Genomic DNA, 27,499 nt, shown 5'->3' with positions numbered 1-27,499 from the left:
GCAAAATGATACGTTTTATCACAAATTGGTTGATTTTGAAGTAGGAACATGTGTTCCAACAACGAGCTGCAGTTTTGGAATAAGTGTGTCCTGTCTATTTTCCTCTTGCAAACTTTGCAAACTACTTGTATTTTTTGGTTTAATTGGTTAGCCTATGCTATAACCCCCCTAAACATATAGGTTCCACACTGAAAATAGGTGAAAACATTAGTTTGATAAAGACTGAGCATATTTAAGTGTAGCCTACTTACCAAACGGATGTCATGGCCGTAATTCATCCCCATGCAGTGTTCAATGTGGAATTGTTAGAAGCCTCTAAAAACAAGGTAGAATAAACTAAATCTAAAGCCTGTACATCGAAAAGAGAGCTTTTTGTTGGTAACCCTGTGAAAAAATGATTTCAACTTGCCAATTTGAGCCCGGTTTGAATGATCACTTTTTAAGAATAACTGTTACAGACAACTTTCTTTCGAAAAATATTCACTTCTATTTTATTCTCTTTTTATATTACATGTTTTTTTTACTATAAAATAGATGTCTTGACTGTGATAAGGGCGCTGGAAATAACAGCAGCTTTTCTTCTAAATTAACAAAGCAACGCTATGCCATTGAGGGTACTGCATTTTTGAAGATTGTATTCCGTAATATAATCATTTGACATTAGGTTTCAATAAATTCATCTTAAATGCCACTTGCCTTCTTTTTTTTACTGAGAGTGTGTGATATTTAATCTCACATTTTGTTACGTTACAGCCTTAATCTAAAATGGATTAAATAAAAATACTCTCAATACCCCATAATGACAAAGCAAAAACAGGTTTTTAGAAGTTTGCAAATGTATTAAAAATATAAAACAGATACCTTATTTGCATAAGTATTCAGACCCTTTGCTATGAGACTCGAAATTGAACTCAGGTGCATCCCGTTTCCATTGAGCATCCTTGATCCATTGAGCATCCTTGATGTTTCTGCAACTTGACACCTGTGGTAAATTCAATTGATTAGACATGCTTAGGAAACGCACACACCTGTCTATATAATGTCCCACAGTTGACAATGCATGTCAGAGAAAAAATTAAGCCGTGAGGTCGAAGGAATTGTCCATAGAGCTCCGAGACAGGATTGTGTCGAGGCACAGATCTGGGGAAGCGTACCAAAACATTTCTGCAGCAACTGGGTACTGGACTTCCTGACGGGCCGCCCCCAGGTGGTGAGGGTAGGCAACAACATCTCCTCCCCGCTGATCCTCAACACTGGGGCCCCACAAGGGTGCGTTCTGAGCCCTCTCCTGTACTCCCTGTTCACCCACGACTGCGTGGCCACGCACGCCTCCAACTCAATCATCAAGTTTGCGGACGACACAACAGTGGTAGGCTTGATTACCAACAACGACGAGACGGCCTACAGGGAGGAGGTGAGGGCCCTCGGAGTGTGGTGTCAGGAAAATAACCTCACACTCAACGTCAACAAAACTAAGGAGATGATTGTGGACTTCAGGAAACAGCAGAGGGAACACCCCCCTATCCACATCGATGGAACAGTAGTGGAGAGGGTAGCAAGTTTTAAGTTCCTCGGCATACACATCACAGACAAACTGAATTGGTCCACTCACACAGACAGCATCGTGAAGAAGGCGCAGCAGCGCCTCTTCAACCTCAGGAGGCTGAAGAAATTTGGCTTGTCACCAAAAGCACTCACTAACTTCTACAGATGCACAATCGAGAGCATCCTGGCGGGCTGTATCACCGCCTGGTATGGCAACTGCACCGCCCTCAACCGTAAGGCTCTCCAGAGGGTAGTGAGGTCTGCACAACGCATCACCGAGGGCAAACTACCTGCCCTCCAGGACACCTACACCACCCGATGTCACAGGAAGGCCATAAAGATCATCAAGGACATCAACCACCCGAGCCACTGCCTGTTCACCCCGCTATCATCCAGAAGGCGAGGTCAGTACAGGTGCATCAAAGCTGGGACCGAGAGACTGAAAAACAGCTTCTATCTCAAGGCCATCAGACTGTTAAACAGCCACCACTAACACTGAGTGGCTGCTGCCAACACACTGACACTGACTCAACTCCAGCCACTTTAATAATGGGAATTGATGGGAAATGATGTAAATATATCAATAGCCACTTTAAACAATGCTACCTTATATAATGTTACTTACCCTACATTATTCATCTCATATGCATACGTATATACTGTACTCTATATCATCGACTGTATCCTTATGTAATACATGTATCACTAGCCACTTTAAACTATGCCACTTTGTTTACATACTCATCTCATTTGTACATACTGTACTCGATACCATCTACTGTATCTTGCCTATGCTGCTCTGTACCATCACTCATTCATATATCCTTATGTACATATTCTTTATCCCCTTACACTGTGTACAAGACAGTAGTTTTGGAATTGTTAGTTAGATAACTTGTTATTACTGCATTGTCGGAACTAGAAGCACAAGCATTTCGCTACACTCGCATTAACATCTGCTAACCATGTGTATGTGACAAATAAAATTTGATTTGATTTGATGGTCCCCAAGAACATAGTGTCTTGGAACCACCAAGACACTTCCTAGAGCTGGCTGCCTGGCCAAACTGAGCAATCGGGGGAGAAGGGCCTTGGTCAGGGAGGTGACCAAGAACCAAATGGTCACTCTTGACTGACAGAACTCCTCTGTGGAGTTGGGAGAATCTTTTAGAAGGACAACCATCTCTGCAGCTCTTCAACAATAAAACCTTTTATGCTAGGGTGGCCAGATGGAAGCCACTACTCAGTAAAGGGCACATGGCAACCCGTTTGGAGTTTGCCAAAAGGCACCTAAAAGACTCGGACCATAGCACCATACTGTGAGGATGTTTTTCAATGGCAGGGACTTGGAGACTAGTCAGGATCAAGGCAAAGTATAGAGATCCTTGATGAGATGCCTGGAGCACTCAGGACCTCAGACTGGGGTGGAGGTTCACCTTCCAACAGGACAACGACCCTAAGCACACAGCAAAGACAACGCAGGAGTGCCTATCGAGACAAGTCTCTGAATGTCCTTGAGTGGCCCAGCCAGAGTGCGGACTTGAACCCGATCAAACATCTCTGGAGAGACCTGAAAATAGCTGTGCAGGGAGGTGTCATTCAACCTGACCAAGCTTTAGCGGATCTGCAGGGAAGAATGGGAGAAACTCCCCAAATACAGGTGTGCCAAGCTTGTAGCATCATACCCAAGAAGACTCAAGGCTGTAATCGCTGCCAAAGGTGCTTCAACAAAGTACTGGGTAAAGGGTCTGAATACATCTAAATGTAATATTTAAGTTTTTAAATAGCCCTGGCAGACCCCCCAGGGCACTTGGCTGGCTACTTTTTCTATTTGGCTGGCTACTCTGTGTGTGTGTATGTGTGTAAAGAAGGTAGGCTGTGGGCCGGGACAGTGTAGTCTAATAGGATCATATCACAGAGATGAGTGAGGGAGGACGCACACTATCACCCCTCGTACACTCACTCTCTCTCACTCACACACATACATTCTCACTGCACAGGGCTGGTTCTCTCATTCAGCAGACAACCTCTAGAAAAAGTAATTGAGTTATATTTATTACAAATCAATTCATGCGGTGTGGGAAAAGGCATTAGGTTTTCTGCTGTAGTATATCAAACCCATAAAGTATTGAGGACGTGTCACCATCAGGGAGGCACTGGGAGCGAGGTGGAATGCCTTCTGGCATTCATATCAGGCTGTCTGGAAGTATCCAAAGCTGTTTAAATAATAATTTTGGGGCGTGATTATATATGTCCTGTTATACGTGTGTGTGTGTGTTTTTGCCTATCCCAACTCCCATTGAGACACCCGCAGGGAGTGGGGTCACCATTGTACAGCGCCCCCGGAACTAGGTTAAGTGCCTTGCTCAAGGGCAGGGTAACAGATTTTTCACCTCGTCGGGTCCAGTATTCAAACCAGCGACCTTTCGGTTACTGGCCCCAGTGCTCTAACCTAGAAACTACCATCCGCCCCATTTCACGTTAGCCCATTTCCCTTTCACTGGGATGGGGCTGTGCCAGTGTCTGGCTGGCCTTGAAGTTTTGGAATTAAACCAACTTTTTAAAATCTAAAATATGTGTCAACAAATCGATATAGGACATTTGGGCATGAACTGATCAGCTATTTTGCTATTCAATATTTGCAGCTATGCACCATTTGTATTTATTTTATTTCTTGGCTATGTTGAAAGTTGGTTATGTGCATATGACGTGCATGATACCAAAGACTTATTCTTGCTCTCTCTTCAGAATGGCGCTGGACATCTATGACTCTCAGTACCTGGTGATCCTGGCCCCCTCCCTGGTCATCGCCCTCATCTTCCTCTTCTTCTGGCTCTTCATGAAGGAGACCTCCTATGACGAGGTGCTGGCCAGGCAGAAACGAGACCTCAAGCTGCCACCCTCCAAACCAGAAACCCGCAAGAAGAACGATAAGAAAAAGAGCAAGAAGAAAGAGAGCAGTAGTAGAGGGGAAGGAGGAGAGTCTGAGGAAGACCTGCGGGACTTTGACGTGGCTGATGCTGTGAGCAGTTCCACTGCGGAGGAGGAGGAGGAGGAGGAGCCTGTCCCTGTGGCTCCACCCACCCCTGTTTCTGCCCCTGTGGCAGCGCCAGCCGAGGCCCCTGCAGGGGTGAGGGAGAGGAAGAAGGAGAAGAAAGCCGCAAAGGCAGCTGCCGCTGCAGCTGTTCCTCCTGCCGAGATGCCTTCGGTGAATGGCTCCAAGCAAGCTGGCCACAAAGCAGAGCCCCCTGCCCCAGTGGCTAAACCCAGTCCCCCCATACCCCAGCCTGACCCTCAGCCCCCAGCCCAGGCTCAGACCCCCCCCCAGTCCTCTGGCAAGAAGAAGAAGAAGCAGAAGACAGAGGCTGGTGAGTAGAAGGCCAGGGTGACTTTCATAGGATAAGAGGATGTGGTTCACTATGCGCTTGCCTGTGTCTGCAGACGGGGCTAGCGCCTTCCCCGAGGCCACTTGTTAGTGTCCTCCTGAATCAAATCAGATTATTTAAAGCCCAGTATGAGTAGTGAGCAGGACCTTCTACACAAATGGATCACAAGGCCATCATAATGGCATCCTCTTTTCCTCCATCTCTAAAGCCTAATTGTCCTCGTGTTGGTTCCTGTCTAGTGGAAGAAGAGATTAAGGTGGATAAAGCTCCAGCTCCAGTCAAAAAGGAGGTTCCTGTGCCGGTGGAAACCAAAGCCCAGGATGGAGCGGCCCCCACAGCCACCTCAACCAGTAGCAAGAAGAAGAACTCTGCCAAGAAGCAGAAGACTGAGCATGGTAAGGAGGATGTAGACCTACTGATACTGCAGGTTAATCAAAGTCAGAGCAGGTTCAGACATTGTTTGAAGCTACTAGCAGAAAGCAAAAAAATTGTACTCTGCCTTTTTAAAAATATTTATATTTATGAAATCCTTGGGCCCACTCAATTTGTGTGCCTTGTCTGGCCCCAAATATGACAATGTGTTTCGGTATCCCTCAGCCCAAGTGGATGATATCCAGCCTGACTCTGCAGGTCCTGCTAACCACCATGGTGATGCGCCCTCCAAGGGAAGTGTCAAGAAACAGAAGAATGAGATGGATAAAGGTGAGAAACCTACACTCCAATATATAGCTACTATATCATGTTTAAACCTGACATATGAACAATTACATTTGATAAATCTATTTAAACTGCATCATTCTATTCCACTCCGCTGCCATGCAACACTTGTATAACACATCATAGTTCATCCTATGCCTTTATGTGTGTGTATTTGTAGAGAACTCTGAGGTGAAGCTGAAGGAGCTGCTTTTGGGCCTGGGAAGTCTGGCCCTGTCACAGGCAGAGGCTGTCAGTGTGGTCACTGTGCTTAAAGAGAAGAACCCGTCTGCCCTGGACGCTTGGCAGAAGTCTGCAGCTAAGGCTGACCCCTCATCCCTGGAGAGAGAGAGGCTCCTCACCACTCTGCAGGAGGAGGCCACCATCGCCAAGGACAAGGTCCAGCAGCTCAGCAAGGTGCATCTATACATACTCATAAGATGACCTTAACCCGACCATACCGGTACCAAAATATATATCCATTGACTACATCACTGGTTTATTACCTGTGGAATCTAGCAGTGGCTTGGTGGCATTTCATTCCAGTACTGATCCGCTGCCATTTCTGCCCTGTCCGCTGTTAGGAGCTGCAGCAGGAGAAGCAGAAGACTGTGAGGGCGGAGGCTGTTCTGAGGGACCAGCGTGGGGCGCTGGAGAAGGAGCTGAATGTCATGCAGGCTAAATCCCAGGGAGAGCTCCAGGGCATACAGATGAAGGTGACCACCATCCACCACTCTGATACCTTTACTTAAACAGGCCAAACCTCAACTACCGTCACTTTTTACTGTCATGCTTTATACTCCAACATCAGTCCTGAGGCAGTATAGACAAGTCTTTCTGTATGATACTGTATGTTTGGTCGTACTGACTCCCAATGTTGTGTAGTTCCAGAAGCTGAGGGAGCAGCTGGAGGGTCAGATCGCCAGGCTGCAGCAGGAGAATGGCATCCTGAGAGATGCAGTCAGCTCTGCCACCAACCAGATGGAGAGCAAGTGAGTGCCACCTCCCAGCCAGCTGTTTCTAGATTATAAAGATGTTAAGTTCTTTGATAGGTATTGTATTGCACTGTAAGAATACTAGTTGCCTTTGAGGCACGGCATGGATGAGTGTGTGGGTTATAATAGTGGTTGTGGTGTGCATGGCAGGCAGTCGTCGGAGCTGAACCAGCTGCGCTCTGAGTACTCTGGTCTGATGAAAGAGCTGACGGAGAACAACAACAAGCTGCAGCAGGAGGAGCACCAGAGGAAGTCGCTGGAGGTCAACTACAAGCAGAATGTGTCTCAGCTGGAGGTATGTGGTTTGTCAGGGGAGGGGCAAATGACTCACACGGGCATCTAATTTAGTTATTTATTCAGCACATAGTTCACTCGGCTGCCTCAGAGATTGAACACAAAGGAATCTCTCCTTCGTGGTCAGACCTGGACTGGACTGTTTCGGGTTTCTCACTGTAACCATGGGAGGGCCTGTGTCCGCCCTTCCTAAGGGGGGGGGGGTTCTGGGTGGTGTGTAATAGAACAGGGAAGTGGTGAATTGTGTTAGCTCAGGAAGTGGGTCTGTTTGAGGCTTTGTGCTCAGTATGAACACTGCTTCCCTGCAACAGACACCCAGGTCGGCCTTTCCTGTGTTCATAACCACAGTACAGTGAGATGGATTCTGAGATGTTGTCAGTGTATGTGCACTGTTAAAGTGCCAAGTGTTGTCCTGTGATCACCAGGCTCAACTGCAGGAAGCTAAGCGCCGCTGGGACGAGCTCCAGAACTACCTCCACAATGTCAACGCAGAGAGGGAGAAACTTCATGCTGCTAAAGAAGGTGCTCAAGAGAGTCTATAAACAGACCTCTGAAACGCAAACTAATGCACGACTCATTGCCAATATGTAACAAATGTTACATGTGACGAAGGTGATATGACTGGGTCTGGTGTCTCCTCTCTCAGAGCTGCAGAGCCAGCTGCTGGCGGTGGAGACCGAAATGAGCAACAAGAACAAGGAGATCCAGACGCTGCACAGCAGCCTGACCGACACCATAGTGTCCAAGGACCAGGTGGAGCAGAAGGTGATGCAGCTGCTGGAGGTGTCCCAGCACAGCCTGGCTGACAACTCAGCGCAGGTCCAGGTAGGGGAACACAGCCCTAATGACAGATGTGATGTGTATAACAATAACACATTCCCTAGTGTTTACATTCACCAGTGGTTGACAGTTAAACTTGGAAGTTATAGTTATTGTGCCAGGTATAAACAGGACTTCACATTCAGCCCATTCGGAAACGAGGGAGAGAAGTAGTTAAAGGGGAACAGTTTTAGTTGAGAGACTGAGATGGGCCAAATATTGAAGTATTTTTGTATTTATATTTTTCATATTCTGGTATGCACTCAACATAACATCCTTTTAACCCTGACAGGATCTCCTGAGGGAAAACAGTGGCCTTCAGACCCAGATTGAGACTCTGCAGAACCAGTTGAGCTCACAGGTATGTTTCACCCTTTAGTTCGTCAACAAGAGTTCATATGTTTATATGTACAGTACCAGTCAAAGTTTGGACACACTTACTCATTCAAGGGTTTTTCTTTATTTTTACTATTTTCTACATTGTAGAATAATGGTGATGACATCAAAACTATGAAATAACACAAATGGAATCATGTAGTAACTAAAAAAGTGCTAAACAAATCAAAATATATTTGAGATTCTTCAAAGTAGCCACCCTTTGCCTTGATGACAGCTTTGCACACTCTTGGCATTCTCTCTTCATGAGGAATGCATTTCCAACAGTCTTGAAGTAGTTCCCACATATGCTGAGCACTTGTTGGCTGCTTTTCCTTCACTCTGCAGTCCAACTCATCCCAAACCATCTCATTTGGGTTGAGGTTGGATGATTGTGGAGGCCAGGTCATCTGATGCAGAACTCCATCACTCTCCTTCTTGGTCAAATAGCCCTTACACAGCCTGAAGGTGTGTTTTGGGTAATTGTCCTGTTGAAAAACAAATTATAGTCCCACAAAACTCAAACCAGATGGGATGGCATATCACTGCAGAATACTGTGGTAGCCATGCTGGGTAAGTTTGCCTTGAATTCTAAATAAATCCCCAACAGTGTCACCAGCAAAGCACCCTACATCACACCTCCTCCATACTTCTCGGTGGGAACCACACATGCGGAGATCACCCGTTCGTTCACCTACTCTGCGTCTCACAAAGACACGGCAGTTGTAACCAAAAATCTCACATTTGGACATTGATTGTGTTTCGTGGCCCAAGCAAGTCTCTTTTTCTTATTGGTGTCCTTTTAGTAGTGGTTTCTTTGCAGCAATTTGACCATGGAAGCCTGATTCACTCAACATCAACTGTTCAGAGGAGACGGTCTGTTACTTGAACTCTCTGAAGCATTTGTTTGGGCTGCAATCTGAGGTGCAGTTAACTCTGAACTTATCCTCTGCAGCAGAGGTAACTCTGGGTCTTCCTTTCCTGTGGCGGTCCTCATGAGAGCCAGTTTCCTCATAGCGCTTGATGGTTTTTGCGACTGCACTTGAAGAAACGTTCAAAATTCTTAATTTTCCAGATTGACTGATCTTCATCTCTTAAAGTAATGATGGACTGTTGTTTCTCTTTGCTTATTTGAGCTGTTCTTGCCACAATATGGACTTGGTCTTTTACCAAATAGGGCTATCTTCTGTATACCACCCCTACCTTGTCACAACACATTTGATTGGCTCAAACGCATTAAGAAGGAAAGTAATTCCACTATTTAAGGCACACCTGTTAATTTAAATACATTCCAGGTGACTACCTCATGTAGCTGGTTGAGAGAATGCCAAGAGTGTGCAAGGCTGTCATCAAGGGTGGCTACTTTGAAGAATCCCAAATATAAAATATATTTGGATTTATTTAACTTTATGATTCCATATGTGTTATTTCATCATTTTGAAGTCTTCACTATTATTCTACAATGTAGAAAATAGTAAAAATAAAGAAAAAACCTTGAATGAGTAGGTGTGTCCAACCCTTTTTGACTGGTACTGTATATGTGAGTGTGTTGTGACCACTGTCTTCCCTCCTCTTTCAGGTCACTACTGTATCCCACTTTGAGGAGCTACAGAAGCTGTAAGTGCTTCCCCAGCCCACTTGCACATCTGTGTAGCCTGATCCTTGAATGTCTGTTCCTTATAATGTCCTCTCTGACTCTTGTCCCTGTCATATGGGTTGTGTTGCTGACTCTTGCCCTGTGTGGTTGTGTCCAGGCTGGCTGAGAAGGAGCTGCAGAGGAAGAGTTTGGAGGACTCCCTGAATGGTGAGAGGAGCAATGGTGCCAGCAGGGAAACTAACATGCAGGTACCTACAGTAATACTGTCTAAACCCCCATTATTACACCAGCTCTGTAAAATACGGTCTGTTAACCGGATGGAATGTGTTGAGCTGTAGGAATGCTGCTCACAGTACATTGGATTGATTTGTGGGCTTACTATACATGGAAGTTATTTCTTTGTGAAGCATAGTAGCTAGTACAGTTATAAAACAGAACTATTATAAGCCCTCTGGGCTGCCTTTGTTCATTAAAACAAAGTAAATTAGCTGAAAATGGTCATTAGGATAAAGATATTATCAAACTACTGTAGACCTACATGCACACTGTCAAATGAATAGTGATATCTCCTTTGTGTGAGATGAATGTTGTTGAATCTGGGCTTCCTGCCCTCACCCTCCTCTCTCCTCCACAGGCCATGCACAATGAGAACATGTCACTGAAGGTAGAGCTCCAGAATCTGCAGGCTCAGATTTCTGAACAGGTCAGAAGTGAAACATGCCTGTTTTCTTAGATGGAACTCCTGCTGTGATCTACCAGTTCCTCAGTATGCATAACTCTGACACACCCTCTCTCCCCATCTAGACTGCTTCTCAGCTGACCTTGGATCAGTTCCAGAGGAGGTATGTGAGAACGGAGAGCATTAAGACCACACCAGAAAACAATGCTCTACTTCACATTGACCGTGTCTCACTATGTCTTTGTGTTGTTGACCCCCCCCACACACACACACACACACGCGCGCACACACACACAGTTTCCAAGAGCGGGAGGAGAACATCAAGACTGTGGAGGACCTGCTGAAGATGGGGCTGATTGAGGTGGCCAATAAGGAGGAGGAATTGAAGGTGAGCAGGGTTCAGGAATGAGCTTGATCATTCCCACCAGATAAACACAGTTTTGATCGTGCATTTTGTAAATAAAAATGATGAAGTGTTTGAAATCAAATTGCTTTCTCTGTCAGACTGTAAGAGAAGAGAAGGAGGTTCTGAAACAAGAGATGGAGGTTTTAAAGCTTCAGACTACTGAACAGGTATGTTATGCACACTTTTTCCCCCCACACGGATCTACTGTCTCTTTTTATTTTGATAGTCTCAACTCCGTTCCCTCATGAATTCTCCCTCTTGTCTTTTCCTACTCTCAGACATTGTCCGATTCGATAGTGGATGCACTACAGAGCAAGTAAGTCAATGAAAATACCACTTTTTAGCAACTGCTATGAAACAGCTTGCCATATTCATGGTCAATTTGTTCTGTGTTCGCTAAGTTTTGTTGTTCTGTGTTTCAAGGATCCAAGAGAAAGATGAGCAGATTAAGTCAATGGAGGAGAGCCTACAGGCAGCAGAGGAGAGTGACTCCAGCAATGGGATGACCATTGAGGTGTGTGTTCATAGTCTCTCTCTCAAAATTCAAGTTAAGTGCTTTATTGGCATGTGTTTAGACTTTTCCCAATGTTACTGTTTTGGTTCTAGACTGTGCTGTGTCTCCCTGCTGGGTGTTTGGTGTGACCCTGTGTTTGTTGTCCCTGCAGTCTCTGGAGCAGCAGGTGGTGGGGCTGGAGCAGCTGAGACAGAAGGAGGCGGAGGACACCACCAGTGCCAGAAACCAGCTCCTAGAACTACAGACACAGTAAGCCTACTGTACTATCCTTAAGCCTACTGTTCTACTCTTTCCTACTCGATTACTGCATTATACCCTGAGAAATTAGACTGACACACACTCTGTTGCAGGCTTGCTGCTAAGGACCAGGAGATCCAGACCCTACAGAGTGAGTTGGAGGCGAGGGCCAAGGAGGTGAGCGACAAGGTGCAGGAGCTACAGCAGCAACAGGTGAGGGAAGAGGTGGAAACAGTTCATTGGTCATCTGTATTGGCTGAATGGGAGAGGGTGAAAAATAATAAGATAAGTCATTTACTTTTTTTCTTGTTCTAGATGACCCACACAGAAGCCCCAAGCCCGGAACTGCTGACAGCGTGAGTAACAGCAATACTTCACAGAATTCCCTTCAGTATACAGTAGGTGTCCCTTTGGGGCTATCCAGCAGCGTTATGCTTGGTAATGTATGTGTGGTGGTGTTCTGTCCTCCAGGTTGGCAGAGAAGGAGAAGCAGGTGACTGATCTCCAGGGAGAGCTGGCAAAGCTGAGGGAGTCCCTGGAGCTTCACAGGAGCAAGAACAACGTAGGTGTCCCGTCCTGTGCTGCAGACTGTCCTGCTGCTTCCCCAGCCCACACCCACACTACATACCTCTCCAGTCTAGACCTGACGTACATCTGCAGACCTCATCCTGTATATACTCTGCTAAACCAGGGGCTCTCAAACCCTTCCTCGGGGACCCCCCCAGCCGTTCTATTTATTTAAACTATTCTGGAGCTAACACACCTGATTCAACTTGTCATCTAATTATCAAGACATTGACTAGGTGAATCGGATGAGTTAGAAAAGGGCTACAACAAAATTGTGACATGTCTGGGGGGTCCCTGAGAGGTTTGAGAACCACTGCCCTAAACCACACCCCTCAGTGATGTCACTCTACCTATTCATCTGCAGTCCTGTGCACCTCTGCTTCAAATGAATAATCTCACTCTACTCATTTTCCCAAGTGGATAAATTGCATTTTGTCGCAGACTATGAATGAAATTAATTAAGCTACTTGAAATTATTCAAGTCAGTAATTTCTCTACCATTTACATTTTAGTCCTGTTAATTTGAAATTCCATGCTTATGTTGGCTAAGGCTTTCTACAATCAAACAGCATAGTTAAGGGCTGTCAGTCTACTCTGCTCTGTTCATGGCCATGTTTACAAGGAGTCCCTATTTCTGTGTCCACAGTATAACAACAGCCATGTTTTACAGAGACTGAGAGCTACCTTGTTGGCTAGCTCTGTATAACGTGATTTGGCTTTTCCTATCTAGGTACATTTGACTTTTTTGGCAGTGAGCTGCAGCTCTCCAGATTATTTCAGTGTCTATCCCAAAGACCTCTACTAAGTGACTAACTGTTTGTTTTTGCCTATACAATTTAGTGGCCGATCCTTTCAAAGACTCAGTCGTTAGATGGGCAGCTCATGTTAAGCTGCGCTTGACCCTTAGACTGGTTTACAGGTAAAGTGCAGTGAGGATTGTCTTTTAAACCTACACTCAGAAACAGGATAGGACAGCTGTACAGAAAAGGAGAGTAGAAAATAGTATTAGCTAATGGTTCTCTGTTCGTCCCTATATGAATTGTTTGTGTTGGTCACTGCATACTTTTCCCTGAGGCTGAACTGAAAGTCGTATCTCTTTTGAAACTGACTAGGAGCTTCGGGTGAAAAACTGGAGCGCTATGGAGGCTCTGGCAGCCACCGAGTCCTTGCTTCAGGGGAAACTTGGCAAAGCCCTCAAGGTTCGGACGCTGCTTCCAGTCTGCTTCACTCTAGATTGAAAACTTGATTCATCCCCAAACAGCTATTGCCATAATCGACCAGTGAGATTACTCCATGATTCATACATATGCTGCTGCATACTGATTTCTCCCCTCTTTCTGCACTCTGGCCCTGAATAATTGTCTCCATTAGCTATTCCTCTCTCAGGAATATCAGGAAGACTAATGAACTTTATGCACTTTACCACTGCTGTTCTTGAGTTATGCTTGATATTCTGCGCTAGAATCTGCTTTACTTATACAGTTGTATAACTACATCAATTCCAGTGCAAAGAAACTGTGAATTGAAAATGAGTGTGCAGTGACTGACTCCAGATTTCATGTAGCGGGATGGTCATAATGAGTTGTGATCCATGATCTTCGTGATGCTCCTCTCACTTCCTGCCATGTGCTTCTCTCATTTCCTTTCCCCAATTCTGCATGTGTTCCATTATGCTTTGTGATGTGTATACACTGACATCAATACAGCCATCAGCCGCTAGTGAAATTCTATTCCAAGAAATTTGATCCTGCAGAATTGCCGTTTAGAAAATGATGTCCAGATTATGTGCAAAGTGTCAACATCGTTATTTTGTGTAAAATCATTTTTGAAAACATGCTAAAATAACAGTGATACCATTGATCAACATACAGAAATCTTTCAGTTTGTGTACGCCACCACCTTACTGCATTGACCTATATACTGAACAAAAATATAAACGCAGCATGCCACAATTTTAAATCGGCAGTGGTGGAAAAAGTACCCAATTGTCATACTTGAGTTAAAGTAAAGATACCTTCATAGAAAATGGCTCAAGTGAAAGTCACCCAGTAAATACTACTTGAGTAAAATATACTTAAGTATGAATCATTTCAAGTTCCTTAAATTAAGCAAACCAGTAGGCACAATTTTATTTTTGTATTTTATTTACGGATAGCCACGGGTACACTCCAACACATTTACAAACAAAGCATGTGTGTTTAGTGACTCCGCCAGATCAGAGGCAGTGGGGATGACCAGGGACGTTCTCTTGATAAGTGTGTGAATTGGACCAGGGAAAATGTATGGTGTAAAAATTGCATCCTTTTATTTAGGAATGTAGTAAAGTAAAAGTTGTCAAATATGAAGTACAGATCCACAAAAAATTACTTTAGTACTTTAAAGTATTTTTACTTAAGTACTTTACACCAATTGAAATAAATAAATGAGGCTCTAATCTATGGATTTCATATGAGAATGGGAATACAGATTGGTCACATGCTGTATCTTAATTTTTTTTATTTTTAAAGTAGGTGTGTGGATCAGAACCAGTCAGTATCTGGTGTCTCCTTTGCATAGAGTTGATCAGGCTGTTGATTGTGGCCTGTGGAATGTTGTCCTACTGGGTCGAAATTGCTGGATATTGGCGGGAACTGGAACACACTGTCTTACAGGTCGATCCAGAGCATCCCAAACCTGCTCAATGGGTGACATGTCTGGTGAGTATGCAGGCCATGGAAAAAGTGGGACATTTTCAGCTTCCAGGAATTGTGTACAGACCCTTGCGATATGTGGCCGTGCGTTGTCATGCTGAAGAAACATGAGGTGATGGCGGCGGATGAGTGGCACGACAATGGACCTCAGGAACTCGTCACGGCATCTCTGCATTCAAATTCCCATTGATACAATGCAATTCTGTTCGTTGTCCGTCGCTTATGCCTGCCCATAACCCCACCGCCACCATGGGGCACTCTGTTTCCAACACTGACATCTGCAAACTGCTCACCCACACAATGCTATACACGTGCACTGCGGTTGTGAAGCCGGTTGGACATTCTCTCCAATGACATTGGAGGTGGCCTACGGTAGAGAAATTAACATTAAATTCTCTGGCAACAGCTCTGGTGGACATTCTTGCAGTCAGCATGCCAATTGCACGCTCCCTCAACTTTTGGCATCTGTGACGTTGTATTGTGTGACAACTGCAGCAATTTTTCAGATTTGCGAGAAATACGCTATTTTGCATTTTATATTTTAGTTTAGTGTAGAAACCAGACAGTAATATTGCCACAAGTTCCTCTGCTGTAGCTGCTGTTAATATCCACCCAGCTGTTTCCTAGGGGTTTTTCTAGTCCTCTTCATCAGTGAGAATATGATCTGCCATTACCCTTTGCTTAGCCGTATGTATTTAGGGACCCACTAATAAACCATAGACTAACAGATTGCTCTCCTACTATAAACAGTTGTGAGGGTTCGGTATATTTTTGCCACAGTTCTAACCCCTAATGACTCGCTCCTCATGTCCATAAAGCAGACCGGGTACATGGTGAACTGATTTTCCCAGCAGCTGCTCTCGGCCATCTTGGTACAGTAAAAATGTCCTTCATTTAAGCTGAGTGTAGGAGTTCCTGGACACCTGTTGTGTGCTCTCAGGAAAATGCATGCTCATACACAATCCAAAGCATATGTCACAGCGTAGATCCCTTTCCCCTTACAACACAAGGTGTTAATGAGAGTAGAGGTGGATGTGCCAGGACATCTCTCTCCTCCGGAGAGTTTCAAGCCCTGTGCAGCTAGTGGGATTAATGGTACCAATGTAGTGGGTTTTGTTTGGTGGTTCTTCATCACGGAAGCACGTGTGGTGCTCTATGGGAAGAATGTTAGCTCCTCCGGGGCATTACTGCAACTGAATGAACAAGAGTGAGTAACATGTTCCTCCTTGAAAGGAGACCAATGTGAACTTTGTGAACCTGTGGAGAGCAGAGCGGGGTCTAAACTTAATGAACTCGTCTCGTGGTGGTGCGTGGCTGCTGAACGCTGGGGTGGATGAATACTTGCTTGAAGCACACTCTCAATAAATGAGCCGTTGAAAATGTTAGCTGTTTGTTGCACTGGAGTGTCGTGGAGAGGGAGTTGTGTTTGTCACAGGCCATGCTCCTGTATGCACTCTGAGATGGGAGAGGTGAAACCAAGCGAGCAGAGAGGTAGCGATTTGAGGTGTTGGATGTTTTCCTGCACAGCTGTGTGTGTGTGTGTGTGAGCCCTGAGTGTAGTCCATGTTGAACATCCCGTTTCTCTTCCTTCTCGCTCTCCTCTACCTCTTCAGGAGCACCAGACAGCCCTGGAGACAGCTCGGGTAGAGTGTCGAGATGTTTTGCACAGACTGCTACCCAACGTGCCTCTGCCTGCTGAACATGTAAGGTCTCACAATACAGTATATAATATGCCATTTAGCAAACACTTTTACCCAAAGCGACTCAGTCATGCATGCATACGTTTTACATATGGGTGTCCCGGGAATTGAACCCACTATACTGGCGTTGCAAGAGCCATGCTCTACCAACTGCCATACAGAGAACCACATGATGTGATATTAAATTCTAAGTTAATCTGTTCCACATGGTCTATTGTTGTGTATCTCTCAGAACCACCAGGAGTGGCTGCAGAGGTTTGAGACTGCAGTGAAAGAGGCCTCAGCAGCAGAGGTGACCCTAGCAGCAGAGCCCAGACCTTCAGCTCCAGGGGGCACAGAGGACACCAAGGTTTCCTTTTACAAAGACTTGTATGTTTTAAAATGTCTGAGAACTGGGGTGGAAAGAAGTGAAACCAGGGCTGTTTCTTTCACCAGATATTGGCTGATAAGCTGAAGGAATCAGAAGAAGCCCAGAAGGTTCTACAGAAAGATTGTGAGACATACAAGAAAGTGTTGGCTGAAACGGTGAGGCGACGCTCTCTATCAGTGTCCTGTAGATGACGTTAAAAAGGTGTCGTGAGTAGGCTGTGAAACTAACCTGTAATAACCTCTACTGTCCACAGGAGGGCATCCTGCAGCGCCTCCAGAGCAGTGTAGAGCAGGAGGAGTCTCGCTGGAAGGTGAAGCTGAATCTGTCACAGACAGAGCTGAAAGAGGTGAACACTGAAGAACATTAAATTAACCTCAAATTGTTTATATTGCACTTTTAACAATATCATTGGTATGTGTGGTGCAGTGGAGACTGGTGGGAGGAGCTATAGGAGGACGGGCTCATTGTAAGGCTGGAATGGAATAAATGGGACAGCATCAAACACATGGAAACCACGTTTGACCCCGTTCCTTCATTTCCGCCATTACAATCACCTCCTATAGGTCCTTCCACCAGCATCCACTGGTGTGGTGCTTATAGTCACTCTCCTGCCCTTTCTTTCCTAGATGAGTGTGAAAGTGGCAGCACTGGAGCAGGAGGTGGACAGGATGAGTGACCTCGGGGAGCTGGACAACGTCAGTCCTTCAGTTTAATACTTTACATACCGCTCAGCAATTGTATTATTTAGTCACTTTACATCAGTTGAAACATTCAATTTAATAGATTTTCATACATAGCTAAAAATGCAATATTTTGTTCGTCCATAGTTAAAAAGGGACAAGCAGTACCTTGAGTCTGAGCTGGAGAGAGCAGAGCACGAGAGCGCCACCTATGTGACGGAGGTCAGCGAGGTGAGCTGACTCAACTTCGTGTCATCTACCTGTCGTACTCGGTCATTTCATAGTGGTTATCCATCTATGTAGTCATAGGGGCGGCAGGTAGCCTAGCGGTTAAGAGCGTTGGACCAGTAACAAAAAGGTTGTTGGTTCGAATCCCCGAGGTGACTAGGTGAAAAGTCCATCTGTGCCCTTAAGCAAGGCACTAAACCGTAATTACTCTGGATAAGAGGGTCTGATAAAATGCAAATGTAGTCATTCCCCTCTGCATTGTTTCTGGGTGTTACTGTACTTGCTATATGTTTATGGAGCTTGTCTCTTTGTTTACTGTTTGTGGTATCCACCATTGTGTTTGTACACGCAACAGTTGGACAGTTGTCATCTACCTCACACAACACATTTTTCACTGTTTTTAGAGCATGTTTTACAAACTTCACACAGTAACTTAAAGCACTTTGTTTTTCTAGTTGTTTCCTGTAAAATCATTGGAGTCCCTTTGCAGGCACACGGAACAGAAACATTCCAGCTGCATTCATTCAAATCATCACACGTTTCTACGGAGAGTGAGAGTATTTTATGTAGGTCGCTGTAGATCATTGGTCAGATCGAGAACCATCGAACTCTCCTAAACAGCTTTAGATGCTATTACACTCACACCCTAATTCACTACTAGGACACACCCTAGAAGCCGATCACCCAAGCCGTTCCCTTGCTTCAGTTGTGTAGCGTTGTTTCCCCGGGTCCCACAGCCGCTCGTTAAAAACATCTCACACTTCATTTCAGTTTAAAGATCTGTTGACTGAACTGCAGAGCTAACTTGATGGCTCTTATACAGAAGCAGTCAGGCAGAATGAGGAGTTGAATTTGGTAAGCCTTGCTCACCCATATAGGTAGAGCTCCCGTAACCTGTCCCTCTTCCTTACTTCACCAGCACCACCACCCAATGTTATCTCTGGGGTCATCACCTGCCTGGGGAATACATGGTTCTCAATGTCCTTTGGGAGTCATGGTTCTCAATGTCCTTTGGGAGTCATTCCAGCTATCTATCTACAACCTCTGGATACACTAGTGATATAAGTTTAAATGCAACAGGCTAAACTGTTTTTATATGCATGTGTAAGGTGGGTTTTCTTTGCTTTTTGGAGGAAGTTATATTCTTAGTGTAACGATAGACTGAGCTATTAGTATCATTGGTTATAGATGGACCTTCCTTACTCGTGATAGGACAGACTTAAAACACTACTGTTTCCATCCTGCACACTATCCACTATCCCCCTCAAACTCAACTCTGAACCTTGAAGCCAGTTCCACAGTTTTTTCCCCCTTGTTCTCCTATTGTCATGGACTGATTTAGCTAGGTGCAATTATCAGGTAGAACAGAAAGCTTCCGGACGTCATAGAGTAAGAGTTGAATAGCCCTGCACTATCCCATCACTACCACTATCAGGCTTACGGTGGCTTTCTGCTACTCCTGTACAGGCCAATGAGCTTCTCCATGTCGGCCATCTTTGGGGATACATTCTATGTCTTCAACTGCACGCACAATTTCATAATATTATCATTCATTTGCCTCCACACACAGTTGAAACATTTTCAACGTCTCTCTGTCTTGACGCCTGTCTCTTGTCACCCTTCTGTCCGTGAATGCCTTCAAGGATACCTGAACATTTTATGTTTTTTCATTTGACAATGCATAAAAAAAAATTAAGAAATGTTTGTCAGTGTCTAGCTAATTATTATTATTAGTTTAGTAGATATAGCTACATGTCTACCTCAACTGCTCTAAAAGCCAAGTGAAAACAGTTTTGGTGTATGCAAAACAGATGTTTGCATTTTATTGGTAGAAATATACAAATATATCACCTCATGTATATGCAAATTCCCCCCTCCAAACAGTTTGAGATCAGATTTCACCAGGAGTGGAATGGTCATTGTCATGTGTTAAGTGTCTCATCTCTCTGTTGGTGTTTGGTTGCAGCTGAAGACCCAGCTGACTGAGACTCTGTCTAAACTGGAGACTGAGGAGCATGAGAGGCAGAAGGTGGCTGGGGATCTCTATAAGGTAAGACAGCCCCTCAGGATTGGACAACCATACGTTTATGTTTGGATGTACATTGTTGTTAGAGAAATGGTTTGTTTCCAGTCCCAAGTCTAGAATGAAACACTCTAGGAGCTAAATCCACTCTGAACATTTGAATACGTGGATGTGTTGAACACGCTTATATTACCTGAAATGTAAGCTTAAATGTTTCTTGTAATTTCCCCCGTCCTGCTCCACCTCAGGCCCAGCAGTCTCTGGATCTGATCCAGGAGGAGTTCTGCAAAGAGACCGGCCAGGGTGACCTGATAGAGAACAGCAACCTCTCATCACACGTAAGACTTACTGGAGGGGAAGGGGAACTTTGTCTGTGGCTGGGTCGATTTTTTTTATTTTAAATATTAGTTTTGAAGTCAGTCACGCATATGATCTAGGTAGTGTACATTTGTGGTAAAAACACAGGTAGCTATGAGTATTTGTAGTATTGTATGTTAAATGTAACCAGTCTTTACCTAGGGGTAGTTTTATTGACCAGTAGGTGTAGTTATATTGAAAGTGACCAGAGGGGATTAACTACACCGTCCCTCAGGAGGATATTGACAGGAAGGAGAAGAAGACTGCAGGCCTAAACCAAACTGTGAGGGAACTGCAGCAGCTGCTACTGGCTGTCAACCGGCAACTCACCAAGGGACAAGAGGCGGTAGGACATTGGATAACTCAGCAATCAAAAGAAGGCTTTGAAATATAGGAGTCAATTTACAATAAATGGAGGGTATAACTGGCATGTAAGTCTTCGTTGTAACTCTAAAGAGATATTGAACTGTGCTTTCTTGCAGGAATCAGACTCGCCTGAAGTATAGGGAGGGGAGGATGGACCCTCTCTAGAGACAACCTCTCCACCTCTACCTCTCCTATCATGCCCTCATCCTCTCCTGCTATACTCCTCGCTTTCCCTTTCACCTGTACTGTAGGCAGCCTCTTGCTGACCCCATGCCCAGTGCTGACCTATAACCTCTGACCCCCACCTGCTCCTCCTCAGCAGGGTCAGGGAGAGACCTGGCTGGGCCCCAGAGCAGAGGGGCTCCCTTAAACTACAAACACGCCGAACACCAAACCAGACCTTACTACTGCAAAAGCCCACCACATTCCTCATGATCCCAACAGCACAGCCAGAACTAAAAGCATCCTACACATTCAGACTGTGTGGCATCCCCCCCCCCCCCCCTGTTTAGTACCCCCTTTTTTTCAATGGAACGCTTTGAATACATCGTATTTCTCTGTTAGTTTTCTTTGTCAAGAAGGCGAATAAGTGGATTCCTAAATTAACTTTGGGTTCTTTGTCCTTTTAAGTTAAAAAAGGAAAAATGTATTGTTTAAAAAAGTAACTGTTGGGACCTGCTGACTGTACACTACAATTGTTGATCTCTTTGACTCCTGTCCTGACAACTCAAACACGTACATGTGCTTATTCATGAATACATAACTACTGTACATGCATACTTTGGCTGAGTATTGGGAGGGGAAGGGGAGGGTCCCAGCATGTCAGATGGGACACTAAGTAACTGTAACCATGGAGATCCGTAGAGGAAGTCTGTAAGTGCAGAGCCAGTAGGAGGGAGGCTGTGGCTTTGCCTCGCTGTGGGAGCAGAACGACAGGTCTACCGAGCTGAGGTTTTTAATCCTTCTGTAACTATTAGAGGAATCCCATATTATCTGTAATCAACGCTCGCTATATTGTTGGTAATTTCATTAACACTGAATATTTCGGGGGGGGGGGGGTTTTGTAACAGGTGATCGTTAGTAAAAAGGATGCTTGAAAAATCTGCTTAGTGTCCTGTCTTCAGTTCCGCTCATCTTGACTGCACTTTATTTGCCATACCACTGAGGGGCACCAATCTTCCAGACCTTACCTCTGCTTTCAAGAGCAAAGATGGGGCCTAGTTCATTGCAATTTTGTCCATTCTACACTTACAAAATCAACCCCTCAACACATCTAGAAACCACCTTGAAATGTTGTGCCTACCTGAGGGTTGAGGGAAGCTTTTTTCGCTTTCATCTATCGGATACTTTCAGACCTATGAAATGTAATTTAGACCCGAACTAAACAAAGGGAAGGCCATTAACTCTGCTCAGTTTTTGCGCTGATGACCAACGTTCTAAGTGCATGACTAATAAATAGAATAATGTAAGGCTGTCCTCCCCTTTCAAGACAATCATGTTGCTGTCATGTGGTGGGTGTAATTTTAGGACACAGGAGGGCATTCGTGTGATTATGGTGTGTTAGCATGACACCTCAATTATAAAACTTTGTGTGACCCAGGTTGCCAACAGGATGGCAACGAAACATTACTCAACAGGTTAATTCCGCATTCTTGCAAAACATTGTGCAACACGTTGATTCATCATGCTATAGTTTAGTGGAAGTATGGCTGTGAGCTGAAATGGTATAAATAGCTGGGGTTTAGCTAGAATAATGACTGTGGCTGTGGTAACGAAATAATAGATCGCCAAGAAGGACAACTGCCCCCTACTGTTATCTGGAAACTTTACAACTGGAAATATGATCAGGTTTGTCACTGGCAGCTGTACAAGCAGTGGATCAGTGAATTACATATCCTGCTTTTACCTTCCATTCCGGTGGAGTTCAACATGTTAGGGAGGACATCGCATCTCTGGCGTATACTTCTGACCACATTCAGATGATTCAGAGGGGTTGAGTTAAATGCCGAAGACACATCTCGGTTGAATGACTAGGTATCCCTTTCCCATATACTGTAGTTCATTTAAGAATTAGCCTTGAGTTGTTTCCGACTTTACCTTAGCTAAGACGGAGAGAAAACACCAGTTCTAAAATGGCATGATCATAGAATTGACATTGTGTGTGTGTGAGTCAATGTAGTACACTCATTGCTCTGCGCTTGTCACCTGTAAACCTGCATGTGGTCCTACAGGACTGAAGAATAACAACAGGACTTTTGTTCAGCACAGGGGTTAGGGGAGAAAGTAGCACAGGATCAGCACATTCCAAAAATTATCCCACTGTCATGCTGCAGTCAGCTGATTATGGGCCTTAACCATCATGGAGACCTAGCTATCGACAGAACAGGCGCCACACCATAACCTCAGCATAACCCTCTCTACCTTGATATGATACAGGACCTTACATCAGTGCCTCTGTCAAACACCTTAATAAACAGTTGTTTCACTTTCCTATGATGCAGATCTCCAGGAATCCAGTCTCTAGATTTCTCACACACATGCATTGTCCTGTGAAGTATATCTCACTCTGTTTAAATAATGACTAGTCTGTCCTTGGAAGTCTTATGCCCACTGTGCAGCCGTATTCATCGACCTGGCCAAGGCTTTTGACTCTGTCAATCACCACATTCTTATCGGCAGACTCAACAGCCTTGGTTTCTCAAATGATTGCCTCCCCTGGTTCACCAACTGCTTCTCTGATAGAGTTCAGTGTATCAAATCGGAGGGCCTGTTGTCCGGACCTCTGGCAGTCTCTATGGGGGTACCACAGGGTTCAATTCTCAGGCTGACTATTTTCTCTGTATATATCAATGATGTCGCTCTTGCTGCAGGTGATTCCCTGATCCACCTCTACGCAGACACCATTCTGTATACATCTGGCCCTTCTTCGGACACTGTGTTAACTAACCTCCAGACGGGCTTCAATGCCATACAACTCTCCTTCCGTGGCCTCCAACTGCTCTTAAATGCAAGTAAAACTAAATGCATGCTCTTCAACCGATCGCTGCTCGCACCTGCCCGCCCGTCCAGCATCACTACTCTGGACGGTTCTCATTTAGAATATGTGGACAACTACAAATACCTAGGTGTCTGGTTAGACTGTAAACTCTCCTTCCAGACTCACATTAAGCATCTCCAATCCTAAATTAAATCTAGAATTGGCTTCCTATTTCACAACAAAGCATCCTTCACTCATGCTGCCAAACATACCCTCGTAAAACTGACCATCCTACCGATCCTCGACTTCGGCGATGTCATTTACAAAATAGCCTCCAACACTCTACTCAACAAATTGGATGCAGTCTATCACAGTGCCATCCGTTTTGTCACCTGACGCTCTCGTTGGCTGGCCCTCGCTTCATACTCGTCGCCAACCCCGCTGGCTCCAGGTCATCTACAAATCTCTGCTAGGAAAAGCTCCACCTTATCTCAGCTCACTGGTCACCATAGCAGCACCCACCCATAGCACGCGCTCCAGCAGGTATATTTCACTGGTCACCCCCAAAGCCAATTATTCCTTTGGCTGCCTTTCCTTCCAGTTCTCTGCTGCTAATGACTGGAACGAACTGCAAAAATCACTGAAGCTGGAGACTCACATCTCCCTCACTAGCTTTATGCACCAGCTGTCAGAGCAGCTCACAGATCACTGCACCTGTACATAACCCATCTGTAAATAGCCCATCCAACTACCTCATCCCCATACCTTATTTATTTATCTTGCTCCTTTACACCCCAGTATCTCTACTTGCACATTTATTTATATATAATATATAGATTCTGCACATCTACCATTCCAGTGTTTAATTGCTATATTGTAATTACTTTGCCACCATGGCCTATTTACTGCCTTATCTCCCTTATCCTACCTCATTTGCACACACAGTATATAGACTTTTTCTACTGTATTATTGACTGTATGTTTGTTTATTCCATGTGTAACTCTGTGTTGTTGTATGTGTCGAACTACTTTGCTTTATCTTGGCCAGGTTGCAGTTGCAAATGAGAACTTGTTCTCAACTAGACTACCTGGTGAAATAAATAAAATAAAAATGTAGGAGAGGAGAAGTAGTTTAAATGAGTTCCATGTGAAGTTTAAGGAACTGTCACTGAAATAGTACTCTACAATCACATCCCATTCCCACAAGCTCTTAACACACGTACACACTCTTTCACAGTCTAAGACGTCCAGGGAACTTGACCACTCCTGATGTAGAGGAGGCTGCAGGGGGAGGGCATAAAATAAATAGGAGCTTTGTCTTCAATACGTCATCATGGCTCATACAGTTAGTCACTATTGTGCAATTTGTTGCATTGAGTCTCTGTTCCATGCCTATTACCAAGAAACATCTGACTTTGTACTCACGCACACACACTCAAGCCAGACCCACCTCCACAGAGCAGCTCTCTCTGCATCTGCTCCCCATCAGTGTGGTATGTGCTAGAGAGCTTTTGATCTCCCTGCTTTGTGTGTGTGCATGTGTATGTTTGGTGGTGGGGGGGTTATTGAAAGGGAGTCTCATGGTGCTCTTTTAAACAGACAATACCCTCTCTATGAAATGGGGGGACAAAGACTGTCTCACACAAAAGGGCTGTAAATAGTTATTATACCCCAGGCTGTTAAGACTAGCCTGAGAGGAAGAACGTTGGGGTATATAGCACAAGCAGCTAGACAGACATAGAGTTTTATCTGTAGTAACAGTAGTATTAATGGAATGATATGGAGAACCATGAACGTAACCAACAAATGCCATGGTTTAAAGTGGGTTGCTGTATTACTTACAGATGGATAGACAGGATTAGTACATCAAAAATAACATCAAGTTGTCAGAACTCTTTTTGGTGATGCATTACACCGCCGTGGTTTCCCCTCACTACCTTTTTGTTTTTGTGTTAACTGTTATTGCACTTTTAAACTGAACACCACCTCAAACAGGTTGTAATAGCAGAGTGGAGCACACCACTGAAGGGGGGCTCAATGCACTATTTACAATGGAGAGTTAGGAGGAATGGGGCACTTAGCCAAGCAGAGCCTTGTGAAAACAACCGAGACAGCCATGTATTGATGAGGGTGGTAGACAGAAGTGTAGAAGTGGCACATTCATCAGAAAGGTGTGACAACGACTGGACATATAGGATAGGGGAACCGGAGGGACTTCCTAGTTGGAAATGTGAGATTAATTTAACATTGGTTTGGCTGCTGCCACTTTTAGCTCAGTAAGACTGACAGTGAATGGCATTTCACCATTGGGTAACAGCGAATCACATTGAAGTGAGGCTAGATGCTTGCTGGAAGGTGTAAGTCAGAGATATTCACTCCTGGAGGTAACAGGGTACTTTGCCCCAGCTCCCCCCCATTATAAATAGCCAACCAATTGCAGCCTTGGACTGGGTGTCTAATGTATATTTTAGTGAGCATGCAGTTTCTGTGTTATTCACTTGAGGCAGAACTGCTGACTTTGTCTTTGACCAGAGAGAGAATGGTCTGATTTGGCCCGTCAGCACTGTGGCCCCCCATAGTTTGTCACAGCAGACAACAGTATTTACATTTTCATCACTCGCAACACAAAACCGAGAGGATATAATTTGGGTCTGCTCAGTTTCACACTGCATTAAAAATAAGTTGTCATAATATGTTTAGAAAGCCAGTCAGGGGGTTTGCGCTCAGGCTAGAATGAAAAGCGGATGGTGCGTGAGAGAGTGAGAAAAGTACTAGCACTCAAAACCATGAAAAGGAATAACCTAAGGAGGCTTAATTTAATCCATGCTCAAAATAATACAAAAAGTGAAAGCGCAAGGTGCTAATAAAAAAAAAGGAACAGAGCATTTGTTTCAGCCTTACATGCACGCATGTTGATTTTGTCCAACCACACCAGACACGATCAGGACACGCGTGTTGAAATATCAAAATGAACTCTGAACCAACTATATTAATTTGGGGACAGGTCGAAAAGCATTAAACATTCATGGCAATTTAGCCAGCTAGCTTGCTGTTGCTAGCTAATTTGTCCTGGGATATAAACATTGAGTTGTTACTTTACCTATTCTGACAATTAATCCACAGATAAAAGGGTAAACCGAGTTAGTTTCTAGTGATCTCTCCTCCTTCAGGCTTCTTCTTCTTCTTTGGACTTTATATGGTGGTTGGCAACCAACTTTAAGGTGCATTACCACCACCAACTGGACTGGAGTGTGGACCTCAGTTCATCTTTCAATCACCCACGTGGGTATATGTTCCAAAAAAACAACGAGGAGATGGCACGTGGGTATATGCTCCAAAAAAACAATGAGGAGATGGGAGAGGCGGGACTTGCAGTTCTTCAAGCATCACAAATAGAACTAAGTTCTATTTTAGCGGCTGGCTACACAGACGTTTGTTGACGCGAGCGAGCAGTGTGGGTGCAATGATTGACATGTATGTGTACATTTATTTTGCAACACCCAAGTGCGCCACGCGAGCGGTGTGGTCAGCATGTTACATCTCTTTCCAATGATATGTGTTCAGAATGTTATGCCTTCATCAGTGCTGTACAAACAACAAACAAATTAAGAAGACTGTGTGCGTAACAGGCCCAACAGGTGCAAGCAGATAGTGGATTACAGACTGGCGAATAGGGAATCAATTAACAAGGAACATGTAGAAGTGCATAAAAAATAGACAATTCATATGTCACATATAATTGAGGAGACACCATATAAGGGGACACTGAAGCTGGGGATGTTTGGCTCAGGGCTCTGCTCCCTACTACCTACCTACATTGTACTGTTGTATGAAATGTAATATCTTTCTTTTTCTATCTTTTGTATAGTTAAAACAAAAAATAATAATGAGTACTTGTCTACTTGTTCATTGTGTAAGGTTGTTAGTTTACAGCTGTTTGTATTTTTTTATAGTGTAATGCAACTGCATTGAGAACTATCAGTGGGGTGGATGGGTAA

The 27,499-nt window shown here is 44.5% G+C and overlaps 1 protein-coding gene across 3 annotated transcripts in view; it reads left to right on the top strand.

The window, feature by feature from the left end:
- The window catches only part of LOC139383686 (kinectin-like), a 37,984-nt gene extending 16,355 nt beyond the window's left edge, over positions 1–21,629 (top strand). The window contains exons 2-34 of one of the 3 annotated variants that reach the window (XM_071128225.1): positions 4,294–4,913; positions 5,171–5,326; positions 5,529–5,633; positions 5,809–6,044; positions 6,212–6,343; positions 6,513–6,619; positions 6,773–6,917; positions 7,342–7,438; positions 7,563–7,741; positions 8,028–8,096; positions 9,690–9,727; positions 9,865–9,955; positions 10,342–10,410; positions 10,512–10,549; positions 10,684–10,774; positions 10,891–10,959; positions 11,071–11,108; positions 11,216–11,306; positions 11,458–11,555; positions 11,657–11,756; positions 11,859–11,899; positions 12,015–12,105; positions 13,223–13,309; positions 16,414–16,503; positions 16,733–16,849; positions 16,936–17,025; positions 17,124–17,216; positions 17,497–17,565; positions 17,698–17,781; positions 19,745–19,828; positions 20,050–20,139; positions 20,394–20,504; positions 20,641–21,629. In XM_071128225.1, coding sequence (XP_070984326.1) covers positions 4,295–4,913; positions 5,171–5,326; positions 5,529–5,633; positions 5,809–6,044; positions 6,212–6,343; positions 6,513–6,619; positions 6,773–6,917; positions 7,342–7,438; positions 7,563–7,741; positions 8,028–8,096; positions 9,690–9,727; positions 9,865–9,955; positions 10,342–10,410; positions 10,512–10,549; positions 10,684–10,774; positions 10,891–10,959; positions 11,071–11,108; positions 11,216–11,306; positions 11,458–11,555; positions 11,657–11,756; positions 11,859–11,899; positions 12,015–12,105; positions 13,223–13,309; positions 16,414–16,503; positions 16,733–16,849; positions 16,936–17,025; positions 17,124–17,216; positions 17,497–17,565; positions 17,698–17,781; positions 19,745–19,828; positions 20,050–20,139; positions 20,394–20,504; positions 20,641–20,664 — 3,639 coding nt within the window. In that variant the 5' untranslated portion in view covers position 4,294 and the 3' untranslated portion in view covers positions 20,665–21,629. The remainder of the gene's footprint in view (positions 1–4,293; positions 4,914–5,170; positions 5,327–5,528; positions 5,634–5,808; positions 6,045–6,211; positions 6,344–6,512; positions 6,620–6,772; positions 6,918–7,341; positions 7,439–7,562; positions 7,742–8,027; positions 8,097–9,689; positions 9,728–9,864; positions 9,956–10,341; positions 10,411–10,511; positions 10,550–10,683; positions 10,775–10,890; positions 10,960–11,070; positions 11,109–11,215; positions 11,307–11,457; positions 11,556–11,656; positions 11,757–11,858; positions 11,900–12,014; positions 12,106–13,222; positions 13,310–16,413; positions 16,504–16,732; positions 16,850–16,935; positions 17,026–17,123; positions 17,217–17,496; positions 17,566–17,697; positions 17,782–19,744; positions 19,829–20,049; positions 20,140–20,393; positions 20,505–20,640) is intronic. The other 2 variants (XM_071128226.1, XM_071128227.1) reach the window with 2 other exon arrangements.
- The last annotated feature ends 5,870 nt before the right edge of the window (positions 21,630–27,499 follow it).

The sequence above is a fragment of the Oncorhynchus clarkii genome, chromosome 25 (assembly GCF_045791955.1).
Source record: "Oncorhynchus clarkii lewisi isolate Uvic-CL-2024 chromosome 25, UVic_Ocla_1.0, whole genome shotgun sequence".
Classification (NCBI taxonomy): Eukaryota; Metazoa; Chordata; class Actinopteri; order Salmoniformes; family Salmonidae; genus Oncorhynchus; species Oncorhynchus clarkii.
Note: the sequence above shows the minus strand (reverse complement) of the source record. Positions and strands in the feature narration are given on the sequence as shown.